Here is a 26,025-nt window from a genome sequence, read left to right on the forward strand (position 1 = left end):
TTAATTTGGTAGTTTCCTAGTTCTACAATCTTCCAACTCTCATGGAACGTTCAAGTATATACAGATTTCAGCAATCAACTTGCCCAACACCCTCTTGTTAGCCACAGGAAGAGGAAAGCCCAGAAGTTTGGTATACTTAACATCATGATCCCATAGTGGATGCAGTGGTGTGCTACCCAGATCCTCCTCAATGGCCAAAGGACTCATTCCTGCAGCTGCTGGGGAAACTGACGACCACCAGCTCAGCTGAACAGTGATCTAGGACTTGCTCTTGTTTGAAGAGAGCCACCTCATCCAAGGTCAAATGCACTTCCTAGGCCAGCCCACATACAATGAGTGGTTGGTAAAGGTAGGACAAAGTCCTGGCCCCTTGCCCCAACTAGGGATCCCTCTGAAAGGTCATTCCAGCTTCAGAACTCCCTAGAGGAATGACTGAAGTGTTTAACTGTATTGCAGTTCAACCCCTTTATCTGTGCAATTCCACTTCCTTCAGGATATCTCTCTACCCTAGAACTGATCCTGACAGATCCTTCCTAATAAAGGACAAGCAAATCTCCATTTCAGAGTCTGCTTCCTGTTAGAAAATGATCTGCAACAACCCACACCTAACTTCACTCTGTTCAGTTGTAGTATCTCCTTTCCTAAACGGCCCCATTAACTACCCCAGCACCCACACCCTACCACCTGGGATCCTTTTAACCTCTCCTTCTTACTCAACCCGGCATCCAATCAGTATCCAAATCACAACAACGCTCCCTCCTTAAGTTTCTCAAGTCAACCTACTTTTGTCTATTCCCCACCACCTGCAACTATCCTTAATTCAGCAAACAAAGCCATTCAGGTAGCTCTTCCTTCTCTCTCAAGCTTCACAGCTCATCAATTCCTCTGCATTTATTCCCCACCCACCCCCCAAACATCCACATATACCCTAGCCACGCCTTCTCCTTTGTGTCTGGGATCTGCACATGCTATCATCTTCTCCAAGGATAGGCAGCCTCATGCACCATCCCCTGGCAACCCCCCATCCTCTATACCCATCAGTTTCAACATAAGCCTGACTTCCAGCACTGGTGAACTGCCCTCACTTTGTGCTTCTTTGGTACTCTTGATCTAGCTCTAACACCTCACCTTTTCTCTCAGTTGCCCAATTCATTATACATCTCTCCTGCTAACTATAACCTCCATGAGGGCAGGGTCTAGGTGTATTTCATCATTTCATCTCCAGCCACGAGATCAGTGCCCCTCTGGGCTTAATAACAGTAAGTAATTTTAGAATTAATGTGCCTACAGTTGGTAGTGAAAACAGTCAAAAGTTCTGATTCCCAAATAAGAGTTCTTTCTGCTGTTTAAAGTGGTTTCAAACATGAAAAGCAGATATGAGTTTCAGAACAAAAACAGCAACAGAAAACAGAGAATTTTCTACATCAACCCCTCCTTCCTTCAAAAAGTTATCCATGACCATCTTGTATACCTCAATTTTCTTGATCAATCGGTTGACCATGACTCATTGGTCTTAATGATGACGTAGATTCCCCTCTCTACCCGTATGGGGAGACCACAGATCCTTCAAGGGCCTGGAATTCCTGTCCAATCAACTCCCACACTCCCAAACACAGCTGCTGTCAACTTGGCAAGATGGCTTGTTCCAGAGTGACAGCTCTGCTAAATGCCCTGCTGTCAGATCTGCCATCTGCTTCTTGGCCCAGGCTCAGAAGCAAAGAAACAGACTTTTCTCCCTCATTTTAACCTTGTCCCCCACAGAATGGTATGAGCCCACTTGCTACCCTGTTTTATGAAATTTGCCTGATTCCTCTCCTCTGTTAGGAGTTCTCGGAGGAATCTGTCTGGAGACAGCAATGTCTTACTGTTTACATTCATGCCATACACAGGGAAGCATCCCTCAAATTCACCAGTCCTGTATAAAAATAAATGTCCACTAAACTTTATGTCCTCACACAGCAGGGTGCTTTGGGGGCTACGAATGACATCAGCATCATGCTACATGCCTCGGCCATTTGCACTGGTGCAGGACGTATACATGATTACAATATCAACTCTCAATGAAATGATCTTAGGATAGCTTTTGGGATCACCACTGCAGGTCACAAGAACATCCCCTGCTTTCTCATGCTCATCCCCCATTTCTCCAACCATACCCCTCTTTTCTGTCACTGCCCTCCATACGCCTGACACCAGTCCTCATTATCCCACCTCTTGATCTCAGCTAAAAGGCTTATTTTTGATGTCTGAGGAAATTCAAGCTTAAGGTGAGTCAGACTCCAGTGCCTTTGGCTGGAGCATTTGGGACTCCATTCCAACAGCTTTCAGTAGGAGTAGGAATGTAAATGGATACCTGAAGCCCTTCATATCACACTGGGGACATGCAAACTAGAATATTTCACAGTGTACGACCATGAAATTGAAACCTGGTACCAACACACACTTCTCTGTGATGTCAGAAACGTATGTACTGAGGAGTAGGAGAAAGTTATTCAACTGCATCTTTTCCCACCAACAGACATGGGGCCCTTCAAATTCGGACCTGACTTCTCCAGTGCAATGACTGGACACTTTTGCCATCTGGGTGCACACTGAATAAACAACTGACAGGTGGGACTTGGCACCCCTGTCAGATATAGAGATTAGGTTGCTCTGTCTTTATTTAGGTATTTGTACCCTACACACACTCCAGCCATTCCGTGGCATCAGTGGGTTAGAATATCAGAACCAGCACTCTGTATTGCACTCTAAAGGAGACGGGCAGATCAGGAAAGCTAACAGGCAGGAATTCTCCTTGCCTCAGTGAGTTCATTCCCCGATCTGGCTCCAGATACCGCCTCTCTGAGCAAGATGCCCACATCACGCTGGGTGTCCCTCCAGCATCTCCAACTCACACATGCCTAACAGAATGTATCGCACCCTGCACTACTTCCTCCACCTGTCTTAGTTCTGTTAATCACACTAGGAGTCCCCTACAGCCTCCTGTTCAAAACCTCACAACTTCTCCCTTACAGATGCTCCACGCCTGATTCATCTGTCTTGTACACAAAAAAATGTTATGGAGTACCTACCATGTGCCAGGCCTTTGGGCCATCACTCACATCCATCCCTTGCTTTTCATCTCTCCAGGCAGTGGGGGCCTGTCAGCCTCATCACCTCTAGCTGGAATATGCCTGAATCCCATACCCAGCCACCCTGATTCCAGCTCTCTCGATGCAGCAGCCTTGGTAAAACACTGATTATGCCCCAACCCTTCCTTTGAATCTTGCTTTTAACTACTAAAGTCAATGCAATGTCTGCTTCCTTGAGTTTTGCACATATGATTCTGTCAGGTGTGTTCTCACCTACCTTGTTGACATGGCAAACTCCTATTTGATAACACCCTACTCAGCTGTTACTTCCCCTGTGAAGTTTTCCTAACACACACATGGTTCTGATGGACCTAATCGCTTCCTTCTCTGGGCTACCTCTGCCTCTTGCACAACATGTGTGTTACACACAATATTTTGTCGTAATGTGGTGGTGCCTCCATCTCCCTGGACCGCAGTGGGGAGAGGAGATGGGTTAAGAGCATCAGCTCTGAAGCCAGAGACCAAGGCTGAGAAACCTTGGGAAAGTTACGTCTCTGTGCTCTTCTGGGTCCTCACCCACAAAATGGGGCTAACAGTGGGGACTGCGTTTGGGTCACTAGAAGGGCTCAACGTGGTGCCTGACATAAAGCAAATGATCCACATATGCACACTGTTGTACCCAGAGGGAAGGACAGTGCTGGGAGAGAAACCTGAATATGAACAACTGCATCAATTCAAAGGAATACGATTGTCCTCACGCATCCCACACCCACCTTTGCCGATTTCTACTTCTCGCCTACTGAAACCCTGTTATCAGAGTATTTCCTTTCCCTCTACCACCTCTTTTCCTTTGTAAGTGCTGTTTTGCATAGCTGGAGATTCCCTCTCCATCATCCTCTCTCTTCACTCCCCACCCTCTGCGGTAGTTCTCAAGTCTGTCTCCCGAAAGAATAGCCTGCAGGGCACTGATGTTCAGAGATTCTGATTTAGTTGGTCAAAGTGGGGCCCTGGTAATAAACTCCTGGACCATTATGTCCACAACTGATGAATCTAGAAGGCTCTCCAGAGTTTCTCCTGATGCCTCCAAAACAGAGAGAAGAACTTCATAGTATCAGGATCTGAGACCTCCACAATGAAAGCTACCTTGTTCTTGGAGACCACATGAGTGTCCGGGCCTTTTGATCAAAACAGAAGGACAAAGCACTTTTTCCAAGGAATGAACTAAGATATGAACACTTAGACCAAATTCTCTTTCCTATTCCCAAACAAACGCCCCATCTTTAAGTGCTGAGCTCCTGAGGCCATGACAAGGGCATCAACACTTAGTAAGTCAGCTGACAAAACCATCTGCTTTTATGCATCAGCTCCTTTTGCCTGAGCCAGATCAATACCTTTTCTCAGAGTTTCCAGAATACTGGTCCACCCAAACCCAAAGAGAAGCTTAGGAAATTTTATCTGAAAGGGACAACCGAAGTCAATTCTCCATCCTTTTTCTAATATGAAGGTATTTGAAACTTCTAGAAATTCTACCTACTAGTGTTGGAACTCTGCTTTATTAATCCTGGTTCTCCTCTGCTCCACTCCACTGTTCAATCCACCACAGTCATCTTCCAGAAGGCTAGAAATGTTTAGTTTGGCTCCACTTCCTCCAGGGAGCACCCCAGGCCTACCACTGATATCCCTTCATCTCCCCAGCACTGTCCCACAAGCCATCTGTCTACATTCTGGTAGTGCCTTATCTACGTGCCTAATGTGACTGCACTGAGAATTCTAGACACTGTAAATCACCTAACCTGAAAGTGAGCCCTCTGAAGCAGAGAGGGCGCATTTATCACCACTCCAGGAACCAGCACTCAGTAACTGCCTAATGCATATTTCTGTTAAAAACTATGAAGAAATGAAAACCCTCTAAGCCAGAGGTTCTTAACCTTTGAAACTTCCAGAGGTGCTTTACATCATTTCTCTTTGGTTTACTTTTTTTTTTTAACTAGTGTTCATTCACTTATTTTTTTTTTACCATTTTAACTACAAACATATCAAACCACCAATCGGAGCTGCTGAGAAAATTAGTACCGCCTAAATTGCTATGAATTCCAAACAAAAGCAAAAACCAACAAAAAAAAACAAAAAAACAAAAAAACACACACACTGATGTTTTAGTTAGCTGTATATCAGCATGTTGGTAAAATCATGTAACTTTCTAAAATATTTTTCAAAACTTAAAACTCTCAAATGAATTGGAAGTGACTACCCCCAACACTTCTACTGAGGGGACAATGTGACATACATCAAGGGCCTTGAAAATGGCAGTGATTTAGCCCACTGATTCTACTCTGGAGAATTTTATCTTAAGAAAATATAAAATACAAAATGCATTTTCTAGGGGCGCCTGGGTGGCTCAGTTGGTTAAGCGACTGCCTTCGGCTCAGGTCATGATCCTGGAGTCCCGGGATTGAGTCCCACATCGGGCTCCCTGCTCAGCAGGAAGTCTGCTTCTCCCTCTGACCCTCCTCCCTCTCATGCTGTCTCTCATTCTCTCCCTCGCAAATAAATAAAATCTTAAAAAAAAAAAAAAATGCATTTTCTACATAAAGCACGTTATTGAAGAGTAATTTATACTAGTGCAAAGTGGGAAAATTGGGGATGGTTAAATAAGTTATGCAAGCAAGAGCCAAACAATGGAACACCATGAAGCTCATTAAAATGAAGCTTATACAACTGGGTGGTGGACTTAAAGAGGGCACATGATGCAGTGAGCACTGGGTGTTCTAGAAGACTGATGAATCACTGAACTCTACCTCTGAAACTAATACTACACTATGTGTTAATTAATTGAATTTAAATAAATTTTTTTTAAAAAGAAGTTTATACAGTGTTCTTTAAAGCACAGGAATACACTTAAGTGATAATAAGTCAATGGGGGGGGGCGCACCTGACTGGCTCAGTTGGTAGAGCAAGAGACTCGATCTCAGGGTCATGAGTTCAAGCCCCATGTTGGCCACAGAGTTTGTTTTTTTTTTTTTTTTAATTAATTATTTATTTATGGAAGTGAATGAAGTAGGATAAATATTATCTGCACAATAAGTGTGCGGATAATATTCACAGAAAATAGATAAGTGTACAGATAATACCTCACACAAAATAAAATTTTAAAAAATGAAATCCACTGAAATTTCAAGAGTGATTGTTTCCAAGTGGTGGTATTAGGAGAGATTTTTCCATCATCTTAACTCCTCTGAGTTCAAATGTTACACAATAAAGATTGCTTTTATAATTAGAAAATCAAAAGATTAAAACACAAAACAGCAAAAGACTCATCTATTCCCATGTCCAAACAACTTCCGAGAGACAGTATTCACAGACTTGTCGAGAAAACTCAAAATAATGGACTAAAACTCATTTTTTAAACAAATTCCCAGTAGTTTTTCATCCTCTTCCTCTGTTCACTGTTAGATAAAATATCAAGTTTGTACAGTTTCTCTTTTTAGATCAACTCCAAGTACCACCCTCCAGAGAAATAGGTGTACTGTGCCAACCCTAAGGAGGAAAAATATTCCAAAGTCCCTTTTGAAAAAGTGCAAGAAAGGTCTGGGCTGGTGTGACCAGACCAGCTATCCCCACCTCCACTGTCCTATTAGGAGAAAGGCTGTTTTTGGCAAAAAGCTAAACCACTGTTTCGAAGACCCAGTGATGTTGATATTTTTGGTAGAGAAATGACCTTGAATGATGACCTGTTTCTAACCTAGACTCTTGCTACAGAAGACTCTATAGTTCGATAAAAAGTCGATGGGCTTTGTCATCAGGCACCTCTATTTCCTATCTCACCACAGTCACTTACTAGGGTTGCGACTTTCGTAAGTTAACTTCCCTAAGCTTCCTGTAAAACAGGGGTAATAATCCCCACCCGAAGGACTGCAGTGAGCAGTCAGTAAGCGAACAGAAGTGGAGCACCTACACAGTAACTGGCACATACCAAGCATTCTTAATGACAGCTTTTTACTCTTACGGCTGATCTCCGGGCTCATTTTACTATCTCATCTGAAATGGTGCCCTTTGCAAAACACAGTAAGAATATTTAAATCCTGTAGCTTGGACAGGCCAACTCTGAAGGCACTTATGTCAGTATCTTAACTGAGGCCCATCTCGAAATTCCTAACAAAGGCCTTTTAGTAACAGGAAATCTGGCGAAGACCTCAGAAAGCCTAAATACAGAATCTGGGTCTTAAACTTCATCATTCAGAAGGAGAGGGACCAAAGCACATGGAGCTTTGGAGTTGTGACCTCATAGATAAACACAACACAACCCATTACACCGGTGTTTGACTCTAGACAAGTAGTTAATCCCTGTGAACACTAGCTCCTTCTACAGAGAATGGGAAGAATAGTAATTAGAGCTGATATGAGATTTTTTTTAAAATAGCTTATGTAAAGTATCTGCACATCACAGGTGATTAAAATATAGAAGTTCTTCTTGTCATACATTTAATATCAACTTCCGGTACTTCATGTCATCAGTGTTCATCAGTTGGGGGAAGGGGGAACCTCAAAGCACAGAGAACCACTCTGACCCTCCGTCAGTACTTACGTCGGCAGACCTTACAGCACTGGCCAGCAATGTGCACAGGGAGGGAGTCTGGGGAGCAACTGAGAGGGGGACAGGACATCCTCCGACATTCGACAGCACCACTCTGAGGAAGGAAGGACAGGGAAAAGAATCTCAGAAGTGCCCTTTGAAATTTCTCTTTGTGGCAAAAGCACACATCTCATCTCAGAAACCTCATCGGGGAAAGAGAAGCAGTGTGAGGAATTCCCAGTCTACTCCAGGATCACAAATGAAGTATTTTCTCCAGCACAGATGAACCTGTGCCACCTCAATTACTTTTCTGATATACATCACTGGCTTCATTCCACCTGCCCATGTGGGCTAAGTAGATTAGGCAGAAAACAAAAGCCTATTTTTACAAGAACATAAATAACACATTTTGCAGACCGTGCCAATCATTATTGAGGCTCTAACAATCCATTTTGTATTTTCCCCAAACAAAAGCATTCTTCAGATATTTATCAAATAATTTCAACTGCACAGCACAGAGTTCACATACTAATTTTGGGGGTGCTCTTGAATTCTCTGAAACAGATGGAATATACTAATGATGGATACCCTGGAAGTCAGGGCAGGGGGTGGAGGTGGGTCTTGCAAGTCTCTGAAACAGATGACAGATACCTTGTAAATTGTAATAAAAACATCTAGAAACTAATTAATTATACCCCCTTTTAAAATGTATTCTAGCAGTGAAAAGTTGTGAATGAAGCTAACCGTTAGGTTGCTTGAAAAATCACAGGAGTCCCTTCTTCCCTCTGATACTCTCAATCCTCAAACTCCACACAGTAAGTTTGTTAGTAACAAGGTTAGGTCCTATTAGAGTGTGCTGTCAAATAGAAGCAGATTTTAATTTCCAAGTATTTAGAGATGAAATGACACTCTTCCAGGTTCCCCTCACAATTGTTCAGGTTGCTAGGCAGAAGTTTAGTAAAAGGATCATAGGGACTTCCTAAAGTCAGCATTGTATATTGCAAGACCAGATTATACAATAAGTAGTGAAAATGCCCCCTTACAACTCTTTTTATTTACAAAGAGGCTTACTTTGCAAGTGCAGTTCCGGCAGTGATCCCCGTCAACCCAGGAGTCTTGATCTCTATAGAGAAGTCCACTCACTTGACAGGTCTTCTCGCAGTGACAGTTTTCCAACTGACTAAGTCTCGTCTCTGCATAATTTAACTGCAAATAAGAGTTACTAGGTGTAATTACTTTCATTCAGTTGCATTGTCCTAACAAAGCTAAAAGCAACGAGAAAAAAAAAAAATCCGAGGAGGAGGAGGAGGAAAAAAGTGCTCAGAGCAGCTGACTTATTCTTAGCCAGATTATTAAAAAAAACAAAACAAAACACAATGAGGTGGAATCATTCTATACTGAAGACATATTGGCTCCCATGGTCTAATGAGCACCAAATGAGACATTAAACTGTATCTCAGGGACCTCATGGGTGTACATAAACATGTGTGCTTCCAGCTCAAGCCCACACAGAAACAGTCATAATGAATGAGTTCTCAAGGACTCATTACAATATTTACAGGAGACCTCATCAGCACCTCTGATGCACTCACATTTACCTCCCACCATTCTCTCCGTGTTCGCACAGTAACCCGAGCACCACGGTTTTCAGGCTGGGAAGTCACAGCTTCCTCCCTTCTGAAAAATTCCTGGGAGCTGGGGCCAGGAAAAGGGAAATGCGTACAAGGATATAGTTTCTCCCCTGCCTGATCAGGATCCCCCAGAATGAATGCCCCAGGAATCCACTTTGGTGTTCAAAGATAAGGAGAGGAAACCAAACCCCTAGGTGAGATCAGGATTTGAGAGAGAAACTTGTTTCATTTTCCTAGGTCCTCCAGCTATTATCAGTTATCACAGAACCTCAGAGTCTCTGACTTGAAAAGGGTTATAAAGTTTGAATGTCATGATAAGTAACCCCCTTCCAGTGATTTACCAGCCTTTCTTTGCATGTCTACAGCGGCAGGACGCTACCTTTAAAAACTTTTTTTGGTTAGCTCTGGATGTTTGAAACCCCTTTCTTGGTGTGAGCTGTGAAATCTCTCCCTGCTTTTCCTATCAGACCTAGTTTTGCCTGGTAACCCGTCCTAAGCAATCTACTCTCTTCCAACATCTGAGGTTAGCCCGTCTTCACATCTGCTCTCGACCACACTCAGCACCACCGGTTCACCGAAGAGATCATCACGGTAGGAGTCCAATCCTCTCTCCTGGTCACTTTCCAGGCCGCTACTGAGGTTGCCTTCAAACATATGGTACAAAAAAAATTCAACTCTGATAGAATCTCACACACACTCAAGTGTAATTCAATCCAATAGCAGTATTATCATTTTCCCCTTTTCTTTAGAGACTGCCTTGATTGAAAAACAAATACTACTTTCCAAAAGTCCAAGTAGTTTCTATTTTCTTTCTCGACCACACTTACACCTCTGTGTCTTCAGTATTTTCCCCACATAGATCAAGCCCATCTATGATCCAAGTAAGACTATTTCAAGCCAATATTTTAGATATAATGGTTGAATATGGGTTGAGGACTCCCAAAATCTTTCTATGCTAACTATGGTTCCATTCCTTACATGTTCCTCTCAATGACTCCTACTGGCACTGCTGAGCACCATTATCTTAAAATGGAATCCACATGCAAGTCCAAACTTGGCTTTGGTTATTTATTTCATTCTCTTCCTCCCAAAGTTTAGAATCTCTCAAGAAAAATAGTTCCTATCTGCCTTTTGTAGGCAGTACCAATGGGCAGGTAAAAAAGCAAATAGGACGCTAGACAAACCACATGCACCATCATCAGCCCCCAGAAAAGGCGGAGTTAACTATGCCTAAAATATTAGCTTCCTAGGAGCCCTCCCATATGCACAATCTTCCAAAAATTCAGATCCATGTAAAGTTCTAGCTTAATTAGTTTCTAGAATCCATGCTAATTAATTTCTTTGGGAATTCTTTAGGGAACACATTAAATACACTTCTTAGAATTTGGTGAGGTCAAGTGAGTAAAACCACATATAGGTAAGAGGCAGCAAGAAGTGACAACTTATTGCACATTACCTTTACTTCATGTCTATAGCCCCTGTAGTTCCTACAAAAGGGTAGTAATTGACAGATGACCTGGGGTTGAAAAAGAGTTCAACTAGACCTGCATCCCTCCTAAAAGTGGCTGAGAACAGTGTATTTGTGAAAAGAAATGAACCTCACTCTAAAAATCTGGAAAGATCTACTGCCTGCACCACTCCCAGAAACTTCTTAAAGACTAAATGACCCAAAAGGCAATTCTGTGACTGCCCAAGTTTCCTGAAAACCCAGGAATTTGCCTAAAAAGCAGTATTGTCAATTTCCCATACTGTCCAACAAAACTGAGCTACCTGCAAAACTCAATACCAAGAAAACCTCAGTTTTAATGAAAGCTATTCTCAGGACAGATATTTTGTATTTTTTAATATATTTAGCCTTTTCTGACAACACTGAAAAGCCCTAATCTCTGTAATAAGAGCACATGAGACAGACACAAAAGCAAAGACATATTAAGGCAAAAAGCTAATTTTTCAAAGACACTTAATATGTAACTATACCTTCCTTTTCATCCCCTGCTAAATACTAGAATAAAAGGAGAAAAACAACTCTGAACCAAAAAATGAATTACAATTTTTCATTGGTATTAGCATGCTGATTTTACCCAAATTCATTTTCAAAAGCTATTTCTATACCACCTGCCATTCCCTCCAAGAATGCCTACAGATCCAAAATAGATCCAGTAGCAAATCTACATCTCTATTCTTACCTTTGTTCATGCATTTATCTAAGCAACCATGGACAGAATCATTTATTCTTAACTCTACACATTCAAAGACAGACATCAGAGGCCTTTTTCACAGTAAGAGGTCAACAAATGGATGAGTACATTAGTCATGCAATGGGGTGCACTTTTCTTTCTTTGAAATACTATTTATTTGGCATTTGCTACATTGAAGGGAAAAAAATCTTTTATTGTGTTAAACCTTTAAGCTTAACTGGAAAAATCACTATTGAGCTTGCAACAATGAAAGTCTCAAAATTAAATATGTTACAAGATGAAATGCCACTCCAAGTGCTGCTTGATTTGCATAAATAGATTTGTCAAAGATTTGAATAGAAGTAATCAAATTCCCAGTCCAGCATCTCTTCTTCCTGAACTTAAAGGCAGAATGCAATTACAGGACAGGTGGGACACAAGAGAAAGACGGGTCCCGACCTCATCACCATGTACCTGGCCAGCAATGGAACTGTTCCCACAATGTCAAGACTACCTGAGAGAACTTCCAGAGTAAGCCAGGGATCCGTGGTCTCTTGTAGATGGCTTAGGGAAAGTGACAGAAGACACCTTCCCTCCTTCCCTGTACCTCCTCTACCTTGAAAAAGGTTCATTTTGCCAGAATGCCAGGATTCTTCAAAGAGGGCTCTTATACACCTGGACCTGTCACCTGAAGATACATGCAAACTGCTCCCACGACATGTCCCATATTCAGCAAGAGCATAGTCATTCTCCAGCAGCCCCTGTCCTGAAGAGAGAAAAGAAACAGCAAGCCCTCCTGGGCAGACCCCTGGGCTCATCTGGTGTCGCAGCTGTTTGATGTGATTATGGCTACCAACTCCTGTCCAGCTTGTGCACTGGGCTTGCTCTCTGGTAGGATTCTATGGCTTTCCACTAGGACACCATGTAAGGACATTCTGCTGCTTTCCAAGACCTCCTGGCACCTCCCTCTAAGACCAGGAACCTGATAGCGACTCACGGCTATTGCCAGGCTTTGTGATGCCAAGCCACTAGGCAAGGTGTCCATTTTCTTAGTGACTATCTTCCCCCCATGGCTGCCTACTTTTTTCCTAGGTTTAACATAAAATGAACAACTACAGCTTATTGAGTACCTACTGTGTGCCATCCACCAAACCAGACCTGTAAGTCTCACTTGCCTGGTCTCATGGGATCTTCATAAAACCACAATTAATGGTCACCCTTTTAAATATGGGAAAACGGCAACTGGGAAAAGGTCAATGAGCCTCCAAGCTCCCACTTTGATGGCTGTGCAGGGGAGAGAAGTTAGGGAGCAGGGTCTGCCCATGTTGGGAGGTCTTAAAGAGAACTCCTACACAAAGACGTGGCCCCAAAGGCCTGTGTCCTCAGTTTGAGAGTACACATAAAGTAAACAATGTTTGCACGAAGCACAGAAAAAGACCTTCCTGATCAGACCTTGGCACAGTCAAGAGGGAAATATCTTCCTTGATAATTCTTAAAGAATTCTTGGCTGAGAATTCACCTGGTCTATCCTAGGTTTGCAGTGTTATTCTGAGCAGCCTCTAAGATCTGAAAACCTTTAAGGGAATATAAGATGGCCCTGCGTGGTCCTGCCAGAAACACGGAGCATGGGAACCCAGGACTCAACATCAACAGATTTCCAAGGAAAACAATGGACTATAACCAAAAGGGTAAGTTTAGGAGCTTTGCTCTTACCCTGACTTTTCCCCCTCCAAAAGCTACTACAAGCTCTACGCTCATGTTTCTCTCCCAACAGGTACCATCAGAACACACATTCCTCTCTTCCATTTTGCCCATTGTTCTTACCAATCTCTATCCCCACATTGGTAGCAGCCAACCTGCCTCTCTCCATCAGTCATTCCTACTTGACATCTTTTGTTTCTCTTTCCAATCCTCCCTTCTCCAACTACAGACATTCTTAGTCATGATGCAGCTTTCAGAATCTGAGCCTGAGTCCCAGCTCTGCCATCCATTGTCTTGGGAAAAGTTAACATAACATTCCTGGAATTGAGTCTTCTCATCTGGAAAGCGGGCTAATAAATCAACCCCAACTCACAGGACTGTTGTGAGGATTAAAGTGATAAGAAATACAAAACATTTAAGCACTGTAACTAACACACAACAAATAATAAATATTACCTCTTATGACTGACTTTACAGCTTTTTCTAAATTAGGGGTTGACAAATTAGGGCCCATGGACCAAATCTGGCCACCCACTCATTTTCCTCCAGCCTATCAGCTAAGAAAGACTTTTACATTTTTCTTTTTTTTTTCTTTTTTTTTTTTAAGATTTTTTTTTTTTTTTTATTCATGAGAGACAGAGCGAGAGAGAAAGGCAGAGGGAGAAGCAGGCTCCCAAGGAGCAGGGAGCCCGATGCGGGACTCGATCCCAGGACCCCAAGATCACGACCTGAGCCGAAGGCAGACGCTTAACCATCTGAGCCACCCAGGCGCCCTACATTTTTCAAGGGTTATATTTTAAGTGATTATATTTAAGTAAATATGTACATATTTTCTATTTTGCCTCTTGGCCTGCAGAGCCTAAAATTAACTAGCTAATCCTTTCCAGAAAAAGTTTACCAGCGCTCCTTTTCTAGATTATTGTAGATTTCAAAATTTTGCAGTGAAAATGGAAGTTCTCAGTTTTCCAATTATAATTCTATTCACGGTTTGGAAGAAACAGACTTATAAATCTTCCAAAGCACCAGAGGCGGGGTTTAGAAGGTGGATGAAACCATTTTCTGCTTGCAATTGCCCACAATTAGATATCTACTGCCTCACAAATGCCCATTTTACATAATAATGTTTGGAGGACCGAACCCAATGTGGTTCCTAGATAATGTATGGCTAAAAAGAGAAAAATGACATTCTCTGCAGAAGGAAAGAACAAGAAAGAAAGGAGCATCCTTAAAGCTGGGGAACCACAATCACCTGAGACTAAGACATGTTTCTCGTTTCAAAACTTTGGTAGCAAGCTAAAATATAATTAACACTATTGAGATCAAGCTGCTCCAGACGAAATAAAAAATACAAGTCTCTATATGCCACAAGCTGGGAAGGCAAATAGTTGGCTGCATTTCACATTTCCACTGTACTCTGAGCTGAAAAGCTAATGCTTCAGCTCTCAAGTCTCAGGGTTTCTAACAAAAGTGTTCTGTCTCTCCTTTCCAGACAAAGGATGACTTGGCCAAAAACCTAGTTTGAAAGAGAAACCTTACCTTCGGTAGCACAACCGATGGGTCCAAAACACAGCCCTGCCTCCCAAACACTTACCTACCCACCAATTTTTTTTTTCCACGTGCCATGGCTGATGGCTGGGAGCACTCATAGCCGCAGGTGGGAATAGGATTAATGTATCATTTTCACTGTTATTAAAATTCTTCCTTTCACAGAGTATAATGTCTCTTAGGCCCAACCTAATTCCTTCTTCACCCTAGGCTGGGACTCACGTCCACGACTGATTGGTATCATAACAACAGCATTAGACACATTTTCTCTTTATTCAGTGCCTTTCAATACAGGGCTCAGGGCTTTTCATTATGAATCTAAACTTCACATATTAAAGCCTCTAATTGTCCACATTTTCAGCTATCTTCTGGAGCAGCAATCATGTCTCGTTCACTACCGACTCCTTTGTGTCTGACACAGCGCCTGGCCAACAGCAGATCCTCGGAAGATGCTTGTTAATTGGATGATGGAGAGAAGGAAAGGATGTACAACTATAAAACTGAATGTGTTAAAAGAGAAACTTTGCCTCCTCTACTATTTAACTCAAGACCAGTCCTGAAATGAATCACATCTTAGAAAAGTGACATAATGCCTTCTTGTGACAGCAATCTGTTCCTAACAATGGCTATTTTGCCCCTTCTGATTATCGGCAATAATTCTTACACTCAAAACGCATTAGCTTAGAAGCAGCAGTGTCTCTGACCATGTACCATCTCACAGTGTTACTAGTTGAATGGCCAGTGGGCAAATCCCTTTTCCTCTCCCAAGGAATCTACAGTGATCTATATGGCCTCTTTCTTCCAAGCATTCTTCAAGTAAACATTTTGATATAGCCTAATAGCATCAAAGAAGTAAACGGTTATGTTTACTATAGGTAGTCCTATTTCAAGTAACAGTAAACCATTTTTTATAGTAACATATTGCAGATACCAAGGCTAAAAATGTTTCCATTATAGCATATCGCTTGAAATTCCAGGTAAGATGGAGAAAGACATGAAACATCACAAGTGAAATTTAGATACCTACTTTTGCAGTCATCTTGGCCAAAAGCTCTTGCAAATCCATTATTCCTTGCACCAGGCTTAAGAAATCACTGCAAGTTGGACAAGCTCAATAGAGAAAATATAAGAAATGTTGATACAGTGCTAAAACAATAAAGAAATTCTTACAACAGTAGTTGCTTGGCTATGTTGAAGGGTTTTTGCTTTTCTGGCTAAGTATTACTTTACAATTGGAGTGAAATCACCCAGGATTTCAAGTCTTGGTCTTTTCCTTTTATTAATAGGAGGAAAGAAAGGAATAGGAAAAAAGGACTATTAACTGAAAAGGCAATAGGACATTTTTTAAATTAAAATTAAACCCTTGTCTTTATTGAGAGGTAACTGTAAAAATGTGAATCGTTATATAGAAGAGGAGAAACTCAACACACACCTAAGCCAAGCAATTTAAATAAATGTTTACGATTTATACTACCATATTAAACCTATCTTCCTGCATCAATCTACAGAACCCAAACTTTTAATGTAGTCTTTTTCTTACCTTCCAGTGGTAATTCTATAAACACATAAGCTTTTTAAAAATTCAAAGACACAGAAGTATATAGTATAGATAATTAATTATCTCCCTATCCCCACTACCTGAGAAGTCAACAGTTTTTATGCTTCCGGCAACATGTTTATTACCAATAAGTTACATAGTAATAGAAATTTATAAATGCTTCAAATTGCTACTTACTGCGATTCAGATTCGGACATTGAGTTATGTATCCATTTGGCATAAGGATGATTTTCCCATCTTGGATGATTCCCTTGATAACAGAAGAGAGAGGTGGTGATCAAGATTATAGTCACCGGTTCCAATGGCCCCTGTGCAGTCACATCTCTGTGCAGGGGACTTTTTTTTTTTTTTTTTTTTAAACAACACTGGTATCCTCACTCAGAACATAAGTTTGCCTGAGTCCCCAGTGAACTACTCCAAACCGTCCTCCTGCAGAAATCTTGAAAAGTACATTCATCTTGAGAAAGCTATCGACAGATACCACTGGTGGATGCTAATGACATTGTAACAGGAAGGATCTACCAGTAAATGTTCTTCAACTACTGAACCAAAAAGGCACTGATGAAACAAAAATTTCCTCAATGCCTTAGTCATCCTGGAACATTAAATTTTGCAGACTTAGGTGTTTTTTTTTAAGCGAGAGAGAAGAGACAATACAAATATATTAAAGTTTGATTGAGTAGAGGAAATAAAATGAGACATGGAGAGAATTGTATACAATCTTTGCTCTCTAACTGAGTAACATGAGTGTTTATTGGTGAGTCTTAAAACTTGCTCAACATCTCACTGTGAGTAAAAGGGGTTCTTTTTCATTCTGTAACTTAGTCTGGAAGAACAGCCCTGATCTAAGAAAGTCATTGAGACTGCCATCTTGCAATGACAATATTGACTTGGCTTTTGCATTTTTTAACTTGAATATCAAGTTTTTGGTTTTAGGGATTTTTTTCCTTCTTGATTTGACAGAAGAGATATTACAAAACAGATGGAAGATGCGGAAGCCAGTTCAGAATATTGAGCTTAATCTGTAAATAAAATATAGGCCTAAGATCATGCTGCAAGTCTTCCAGAGGAGGTAACATTTATGTGCTCATCTTCTAAAAAGAAGGTAATCAACAAATGCTGTTTTATTTCAAAATGAAATATGAATTGGAAACGTTAATAGAAATAACGGGATCATAGGACCTCTTTCTCAGAATTGGATACATTAACTTCTTCCTCTTTGAGAATGATGCAGTATTTGTGAATTTAAGAGGAGACAGCCTCTCCATGGGGAGGAAGCCCCTACCACTGCTCCTCAATATGAATTCATAATCTTTTATAGGGCAATTCCAGAGAGCAATTAATGGAGCACCATCTAAGTCGATCAGCTTCTTCCTGGCACAAAGCTGCTCAGTTTCTCAAAGCAAGTTCATGCCTTTGAGTGCCCAGGGCACCTTTCAAGCACATTTGAGAAATATGAGAAAAACAGGGGATTGGAAGTCAGATCTGGGCTCAAGGTCTGAATCCATCTCAAGCTAACTGAGTGAACTTGAAACAGTCAGCCAACCATCTTCTCTGAGCTTCAGTTGCTTCCTCTGGAAAAAAGGCTGGACGCAAAAGCTAAAGATCCTTCCAGCACTCAAGTTCTGGGTCAGCAAAACAGGCATTCAAACCAAGACTGTCACAAGTTAGATTTCTGTGCTCTACCTTTTAAGTTAAACAAAAAATTAGACAAAGCTGTAGGTTTCCATCAAAGACCATTATAGAGAACGGAGAGACATATCAGAAAACATCTGTCTGATCTGAATAGATTGAATATGGGTGAATTCATAGTAACCAACTATCCCAGGTCTGCTCAGGATTTAGAGTTTCCCAGGACCTAGGACTTCCAGTGCTAATACAGACTCACAGGCACACAGGGACAGCTAATCACCCTAGGAGATGTGCAAGTGGAGAAAGCATATATACCAGAAAAAATCAGGTCCATCTATTACCTGTTCATCAGAAAAGCCTAAATCATTACCATTTTTAATCAGCCAGGGAAATGGCACTCAAACCCAGAGAATACTAGTCACAGTATTGATTACCTTTCTAAAAATGAATGGAAAATCCGTTTGAAAAGGATATCCCTTCTATTCACTCAGTGGCAACATAATTTAGTACATATCAGTTTTCCTTTTCCTACTTTTAAAGGTGACTACTGATTTTTAGTTACATTGTAAATTACAAATTGCCTCTCCCACACTTTCCTTCCACCTGCCCCCATCATCACTTCTGCCTTTCTACTTTTAATCTGAGCCACACAGGGGTGTCACACAGATCATTAGGTGAAGTTCAATGATGTCGACTTGAACACAAACAGAAATAAGAGCTGACAGCTTCTCCATGCCCATTAACACCAAAACTCAACTCAAAACTTGGTGTTTGTTTCTGAGGAAAGGGCATGGGGGTCAGCCCACATGCTGTTCTTGCCAAATAAATCAAGATGGCGATGTAATTTATTTGAACGGATGTAATTCCATGTTAGGCTAAAAGAAGGATGGCCGTACACTGTTCAATACCAGCTATAACCCAAAGAAGTCTGAGTGTGTGTGTGATGCACATACATACACACATACACATGCGTATATATCCTAGCACCTTCCCCCAGAACAGGAACCAGAAGGTTTTGCATTGAATTGCCATATGAACTCTTCTGTACCCGGACCTTTGTCAAAAGCAGCATTTGCTATGCATGTAGTTTTCTTTAGAAAATGAAAGGCGTTTTCTAAAGTATAAACCTATATAGAAGCTCGCTCTTATTTCTCCCAGCGAAGTCATCGAGGACAATTTCTACTGATGATAATGTTCCTTCAAGCCCTGCAACTTCGACCAAAGATGAAATCAGAATAACAAGAATTTCTATTTGTTCTTTTTTAACTTTAAATGTATCTACACTTACCTGAAAAATGCAATTCTTGCAGGACATTTATTAGCCGGCCTCGCCTGATCTCATTTTTTCAGACTCATGCTGTATTTCTCATCATTAATCACGGCACTGCTTCCCAAACTTTGAGTTTCTTAGGAATCACCTTGAGTAAACACCTCGAGTTGGAGTGTTAACATTCAGATTCCTGGGTCATCCCTCAAATTCTGTTTCAGGAAGGTTGAGTGGGCCCAGGAAACTTCATTAAAAGCTATCCAAGAGGATTCTGATGAAAAGTCAAAGAGTCCCACTTTAAAAGACCCTGCTCTCTTGTCAATCATTTGTGGGTTTTCTTTTGGGAGAGGGGGAGGAACAGGAGGCTTTACTCATTAAAAGTTCATAGTGGTGAAAACAGCATCATCCAAATCCTAATATAGGAATAAAATCTCAGTGATTTGGAGCTGAGTTGCAACCAACAGAATTACTAGATTATAGACACCATGAAGGCAAAGTCATATTTTCATCTCAGTGTCCCCTGCAGCTTCTATTGTAGTATATTTCACATAGCAGGCACAATAAATACTTGAAAAGCATGAAATTCCTGAAAACTGTTAATTATAGAATACTGAGCAGTATCATTTTCAGAGCTGGTAGAGTCTGTAAAGATCGTGTAGGATATCAGTTTTTAAAGTAGGGGTACATAGAATTTTAGAGGAGGTTGGGGAGAACATCAGATATATTTTGAAAAAGCTTCCAAGGTGATTTTGATACACCCAATGAGAGCTACTGATCCAGGGCCAGATCACCAGTCATTTGACCTACAAAAAAACTAAGGCTTTGGCAACTTAAGTAGCTTTCCAAAAGGACACCTTAATCTTAGGCCATTAACTACAGGTCTACTAACTCCAAAACCAGCACGAAGCTACTCCAACATGGTTTAAGGAGAAAATAGATCATCTGAGAAAGTCTCATAGTTACATGAGCTAACAAGATGTAGCTAGAACAAGTCCTGTGGTCAAAATGAGGTTCTATCTTAATTGCTTTAACAGATAGATACTTAATCAACCCAACATAAATTATCTGCATTAGATACTAACAATTTGCTGAAATAGTGTTTTAGTGCTGGCAAACAAGAGATCCTTTTAGGTAGCTTAATATTCTCCCCCGCAATCTTATTTACACTATTAGTCTGCTGAACAATCCGTTTTCTCATCGTTCCTGCAATGCTAACCCTCAGCCAAGCTGAGCATCTAAATAAATCCCCGAAGTGCAAAGCCCAAATTAATAAACTTTTACTATTAGTACAGGTGGAGCGGGGGGAAAATGGGTACATTTTTTCCTTTGTTGAATCCACCTGTTACCAGCCTCTACTTCCTGCACTCAGCTCACCAAGCACTGCGAAATAGATGTGCACCAGGTAGGTCGTACATTGGGAGTATTTGTTTGGGGAACTAATGCCCATTATTTCCATTGTTCCAAGAACCTTTCTCATTCCACAGTAAGAAATACACAAAGATGCAATAAAGATTAGAAAAATCATACCATTAGGACCCTCTTATGTATGGAATAACTAAGATTAGGCAAGCCCCTCTAACATTCAGAGCTTTCTGATACAAATAAAAGCAGCTTTGCCACCAAACAAATGCTAATTCATTTTTAAAGCTCTTATTTCCCTGCAGATCTCTGTTTACACTAAGAAAATGGTTCTCTGTTTTTGTATGCTAAAACACTGAAACAAATTGCTTTGAAAGGGAAAGGGGGTGGGGAAAGCTCCTGCTGGGCATGTAAATATATGGATGAAGATGTGTTCTGTTTATAAACTGGCAAGGACCCAAGCTTTAGCAACAGGCTAACAAAAAGACTTGAGAAACTCACAAGGAGGATTTTCAAACTGCAACCAATTATGGATTTCTGCCCTGAAGACAGTTAATAAAATATTCCAGCTTGCATAAAAGAAAGACACTTGTCGACTTCCATTACGATCAATAAAAACTGTCAGCTCATTAGCATATCATTAGCCGTCGTGCTGTTTCCAAAGTCTTAATGCACAGAAATATTAGTCTACAAATGTATAAGATTCCCCAGCTCTGTGACTTTGACTTTCTGCACGAAAGGAAAAATAAGAATTAGAGATGGAAGGAATCCTTTTCTATGTGCCTATAAACATATGTTTACCATCTGTGGAATTATGGGAACCAGCTGAGGTTTAAAAAAAAAAAACAGCTGTGCCATAAAAAAAAAATTGTAACCAATTTCACTTCCCAGTGACAGCTCAGCTGTTAAGGAGACAGTGATGTCCAGGTAAGGGAAAGGTTTCAGACCCAAATACACTGGACAGAGAGAGACAGACACAAAGAGGCTATCTTGGCCTCAGTGAATGGCTTTAGAATGGAAGTTATATAAGAACACTCAAACCACTCAAGCATCCTGTAACTCACTGTGATTCACCTAAACTTGTTCTTTCTTTACCCTCTGAAAAATCACAGCATCATCGGCTTGGAATCTATCAAAGGGAAACTGAGCAGTAGTCAATCACCTCAATGATGAAAACCTTTGACAATCAGAAGATTCAGATAAGCCTGTCACCACTGGTCAGCTATTTTCTCAGACAGCTGCTATTCTGAAGTGAAGAGATCCCCACCTTTTGTTCTGGGTCTCTGATGGGAATCACCCAATGCTAAAGGCTCACATGCCAGGCACCAAGCTTAATTCCCTCCCTCCGTCTTTAACCAGGAGCACATTTATTGTGCTATCCATAAAGGCCCATCAGGGCCCAGAAATTAGGTTTGACAAGTGAGCTGGCTTTTGCTTTTACTTTGCCTATGAAATAACATATTAATATTTAAAATAGAGAATGATGCTATTTTAACCTGAATACACATCATAAGCATATTTAGTTCTGGAGGGAGAAAGGCGGTGTGGTTCTTGGACCCAGGAGGCAGCTTCTCCAAGATAAATATTAAGAGCCTGAAGATATGCCAAGTCTCACTTAAGAGGTGCTTGCCTCTTTTGCAGGCAGAGTTTTGCAGCACTGGATGGATCCAGATAATTTCCATAAAGAGACACTGACGTATTTCCCCTACCCGTGTCATCTCACCAAAGGATGGCCAGAAGCGCACTGGCTGACATACAAAATTCTAAGAGGGAAAGGAGTTTCAAAAACTTCCTTAAAAAAAGCCATTTCTTGAGGCTCCTCTTTTTGGACAACAAGGAGAATCACATTGTTCCCCAGAGGAGCAGTGTGGAACTGCCAACCCCCTTCTGGGGCTTCTCACTGGTACCCCCTATTCTTTTTGGGGGGAGCTCCAGGGAAAGACAAGGTGTGTCTCCTCGGTGGGACATGGTGAAGTGAAATGTGTCCACCATCTAACACAGTGACTAGTACACAATAAGTAAGCCCCTAAAAAATATGCTGAATGTCTGAATGAATGAGCATAGACTCTGAAATTTAAGAAGAGCTAAGTTTAAATCCCATTTCTATCACTTACAAACTATGGGAGACTGACAAGTTGTTCAACCCCCAAGTCCCATTGCCTCATCTATATAAAAGGGATAATAGCTACTTCATTAGCACGCTCTGCGGGTGAAACCTCATTAACGGAGATAATCTATGTAGAGCCACACAAGATCTGGAACACAGGAAGCACTCAGTAATTGTCAGTATTCTTCTACCACTTGCAACCCACCTCTGCAGCAAAATGATTGTCCAAGTCTATGAACACTCCTTGTGTTTTCTGCCTCTATCAGGTACCTGGGCTCTTAAGGACAAGGTGCCTGACATCTACAAGGAATCACACGCTCAGCAAGCCAGATGGAGTAATAGGACTAACTGCTCTCCCCCTTTTCATCACAAACTCCCAACTGAAACAGAAGTCCCTCAAAGGCAGGAAAAGCACCAATAACTTCTACAAGGCAATGTTAAGCATATGGGGAGCATTAAATACATCCTGTCCAAGAAAGGGACAAGATGCATGTTGCAAACAGCTAGGTGTCAGGTGCTTTTAATATATATTCTTATATAATCTGCATTACCTTTGTGAGAGAACTTTGCCATTCCACCAATAAAATGACAATTTGTCGCTGATATGTTCCATTTAAGAGTATACGGTCTGCGAACCACATACCTGGTACTATTCTAAGTACTTGCTGAACAACATAGACTCAGTTCTAACTCTGGTAAAGCTTACAATCTATAGAGTGTCCTCAATAATAAACACCCATATATAAGTTCTACTCAGGACCAACTACATAATTTGCCGAGTCCCTTGTTCAAAATATTATTGAAAAGTTGAAGATAGCAACAGCAGAGAACGAAGCTGATCACGGAGCCTTCTAAATTCAGCGCCCTGTGGCGCTGCACAAGTCCAGTGCCCATAAAGCCAGCCCTGCTTGTACTGGGACCACACCAAGTGATGAAGGAAATGGAGGAGTCATAGTGGAAAAGCGTGTGGTAGAATGATTTCAAACGGATTTACCTCCCTGTATCCGTATTTTTCTTTCCACAGCTCAGACCAGTTAATTTCAACAGTCTTATCTTCAAGTCCTGTTCGAATCTGCTTTCTTCTAGTGAATTTTTTATTTCAGTTGTACTTCTCAGCTGCAGACTGTCTGGTTCCTTTTTGTAATTCCTGTCCCTTCAAGGATATGCTCATTTAACTCATACCTAATTTTCCTAACTTCTTAGTTCTGCATCCATGTTTTTCCTTTAGCTCTTTGAGCACATTTAGTATAGTTGTTTTGAAATCTTACCTAGTAAGTCCAATGTCTGGGCTTCCTCAGGTATAGTTTTTGTCCATTGATTTTATTCCTGTGAATAGCAATACCTTACTGTTCATTTGCCTTGTGATTTTATTTGAACACTGGCTATTTGAATATTGTAGTGACTTGAGATCTAGAGATAGAATTCTCTCCCTTCCCCAGGGTTTCCTGGGTTTTTGTTTAGTTTTTCTTTATTGTTGAATGCTGTAGTAGTGCATTTGTTGAATGACTTTCCCAATTATTTTTACAGAGACTATATTCCTTGTCATATCTGGTCACTGAAATCTGTCAATCTATCCCTGAGCTTGTGTTCAGATGGTTTTTAGATAGATTTCCTTGAATGCCAGAGTGGGGGGGGGGGGGGGCAAAGGTGAAAAGAGGGAGGGGAAGATGGAGAGAAGAGATGGAAAGAGGGAGGCAAATAGAAGGGAGGGACAGACAGAAAGAGGGAAGGCCAGAGGGAGAGAAATACTGGAAGCCTCCCTCCTTCAGTACTTAGCCACGCTTGCACTGATCCTGGGGATCATCCCAAAGACAAAGCTTAGGGTTTTTCTCTGGTCTTTTCTGAACATGCATCTTGCTTTGGGCATGCATGTGGGTTTTCTAAGCACAGGTGCTATTAAACGCCATAATTGCCCAAAGAATCTCTCCCCTCAGATTTCATCCTTGCTTAGGGGTCTATGTATGTCAACTGTACTGTTTTGCCCCAGGTGACTGCAAAGTATTTGTCATATTTGCAATATTTTCAGGCAACACCTGCCACTTTCCTGACCTAGGAGAGTTGAGTTAGACAAGTGTCTTCTATCAGTCCTTCAGGCAGTCCTGGACAGAACAGACATACCAAATAATTTGCAGATAAGGTTTGCTCTGCTCCCTCCAGAAACAAGGACCACTGTCCCACACTGAGAACGTGGACTGACATCGAGACAGCCATTGAGCTAAGACCAGTATGAGGGAAGGGTAGGTAGAAATTCCACAAAGATTTCCCACTACTTTAATGTTGCTTTTTTCTTGATTGAGAATTCACTTTGTTGCTATAAACCTTTGACTATTTTCCTAAATTTTGACAAAAGTTGGTTCTGACAATTCCTGCTTGTTTTTGATGTTTCTGTGGAGGGACAGAAGCTTGGAGCTAGCTGTCTGCTGTGCCATTTTGCCGGCATACAGCTACTTATCTTTTAACAAGCCCTTCTGGAGACTCAGATACACTAAGTTGGAGAGTCCCTAATCTAAGAAGTCACTAACACAGAAACTAATTATCAACCATATATTACATTTCATGGATCTTTCTAGAGACCAAGTTAAAACTTAATCTAGACCATCAACACATGTCACTAGGTCAGAGCACTCATAATTGAGCCTTCGATCAAAATCAGTAAGAAAGTCCTTTAAAAATACACAAATTATTGGGCTCTACAGTTCACACTCAATGAGTAGTCAAAGTAGGCACAGGAATTTGAATTTTAAAATCTTCTAATGTGATTTTGAGGTCTTTCTGGGGTTGGAAACCCAGGCTACCCTTCATTACAGACCCAAGGCCCCCAAGAAAAGTGTAGCTTCACCAAGAAATAACTAGCTACAAAACTAGAAAGAGCATCAAATGTGAGCCAATTTGGAACTAAAACATCTTGGAAAAATTTGTTGAATCTTAGAAATATGGAAAATAAGGGAACATGGAAAAACCATGTGTGTATATATGGGTATGTACGGGTATGGATGTGTACATACACATACATACATATATACATGAATTACCACCCTGAAAATGACATGCTTGAGTATTTATGACAAAAGGATTAAAAGCCAAATAAAGCAAACACCTATAAATATACCACCCAGCTTAAGAACTATAACATCACTATAGTTGAAGCCTTCTGAGTGTCCATCCCTAATTTCCATTCCTTCCTCAGAAGTAAACACTTGCGAATTTAGTGCTTATTCTCATGCATTTTTTTTACATATATGGATGTACAAATAATATATCGAAATGTTCTGTATTTTTTTAAAGATTTATTTTAGAAAGAGAGAGAGCACAAGTGGGGGGAGGGGCAGAGGGAGAAAGGAGAAAGCAGACTCCCCACTGAGTGGAGAGCCTGACCCAGGGCTTGATCTCGGACCCCAAAGTCA

The 26,025-nt window shown here is 41.1% G+C and overlaps 1 protein-coding gene across 3 annotated transcripts in view; it reads right to left on the reverse strand.

Moving 5' to 3' along the window:
- Positions 1-26,025, reverse strand: part of NELL1 (neural EGFL like 1) — a 792,671-nt gene that overhangs the window by 601,212 nt on the left and 165,434 nt on the right. For all 3 annotated transcript variants that reach the window (XM_078058301.1, XM_078058300.1, XM_078058302.1), the window contains exons 6-9: positions 16,434-16,506; positions 15,726-15,808; positions 8,716-8,850; positions 7,657-7,759 (exon numbers count right to left, since the gene is read on the reverse strand). In XM_078058301.1, the coding sequence (XP_077914427.1) occupies positions 7,657-7,759; positions 8,716-8,850; positions 15,726-15,808; positions 16,434-16,506 (394 nt within the window). The remainder of the gene's footprint in view (positions 1-7,656; positions 7,760-8,715; positions 8,851-15,725; positions 15,809-16,433; positions 16,507-26,025) is intronic.

Source organism: Halichoerus grypus, chromosome 11, assembly GCF_964656455.1.
Source record: "Halichoerus grypus chromosome 11, mHalGry1.hap1.1, whole genome shotgun sequence".
NCBI classification, from domain to species: Eukaryota; Metazoa; Chordata; class Mammalia; order Carnivora; family Phocidae; genus Halichoerus; species Halichoerus grypus.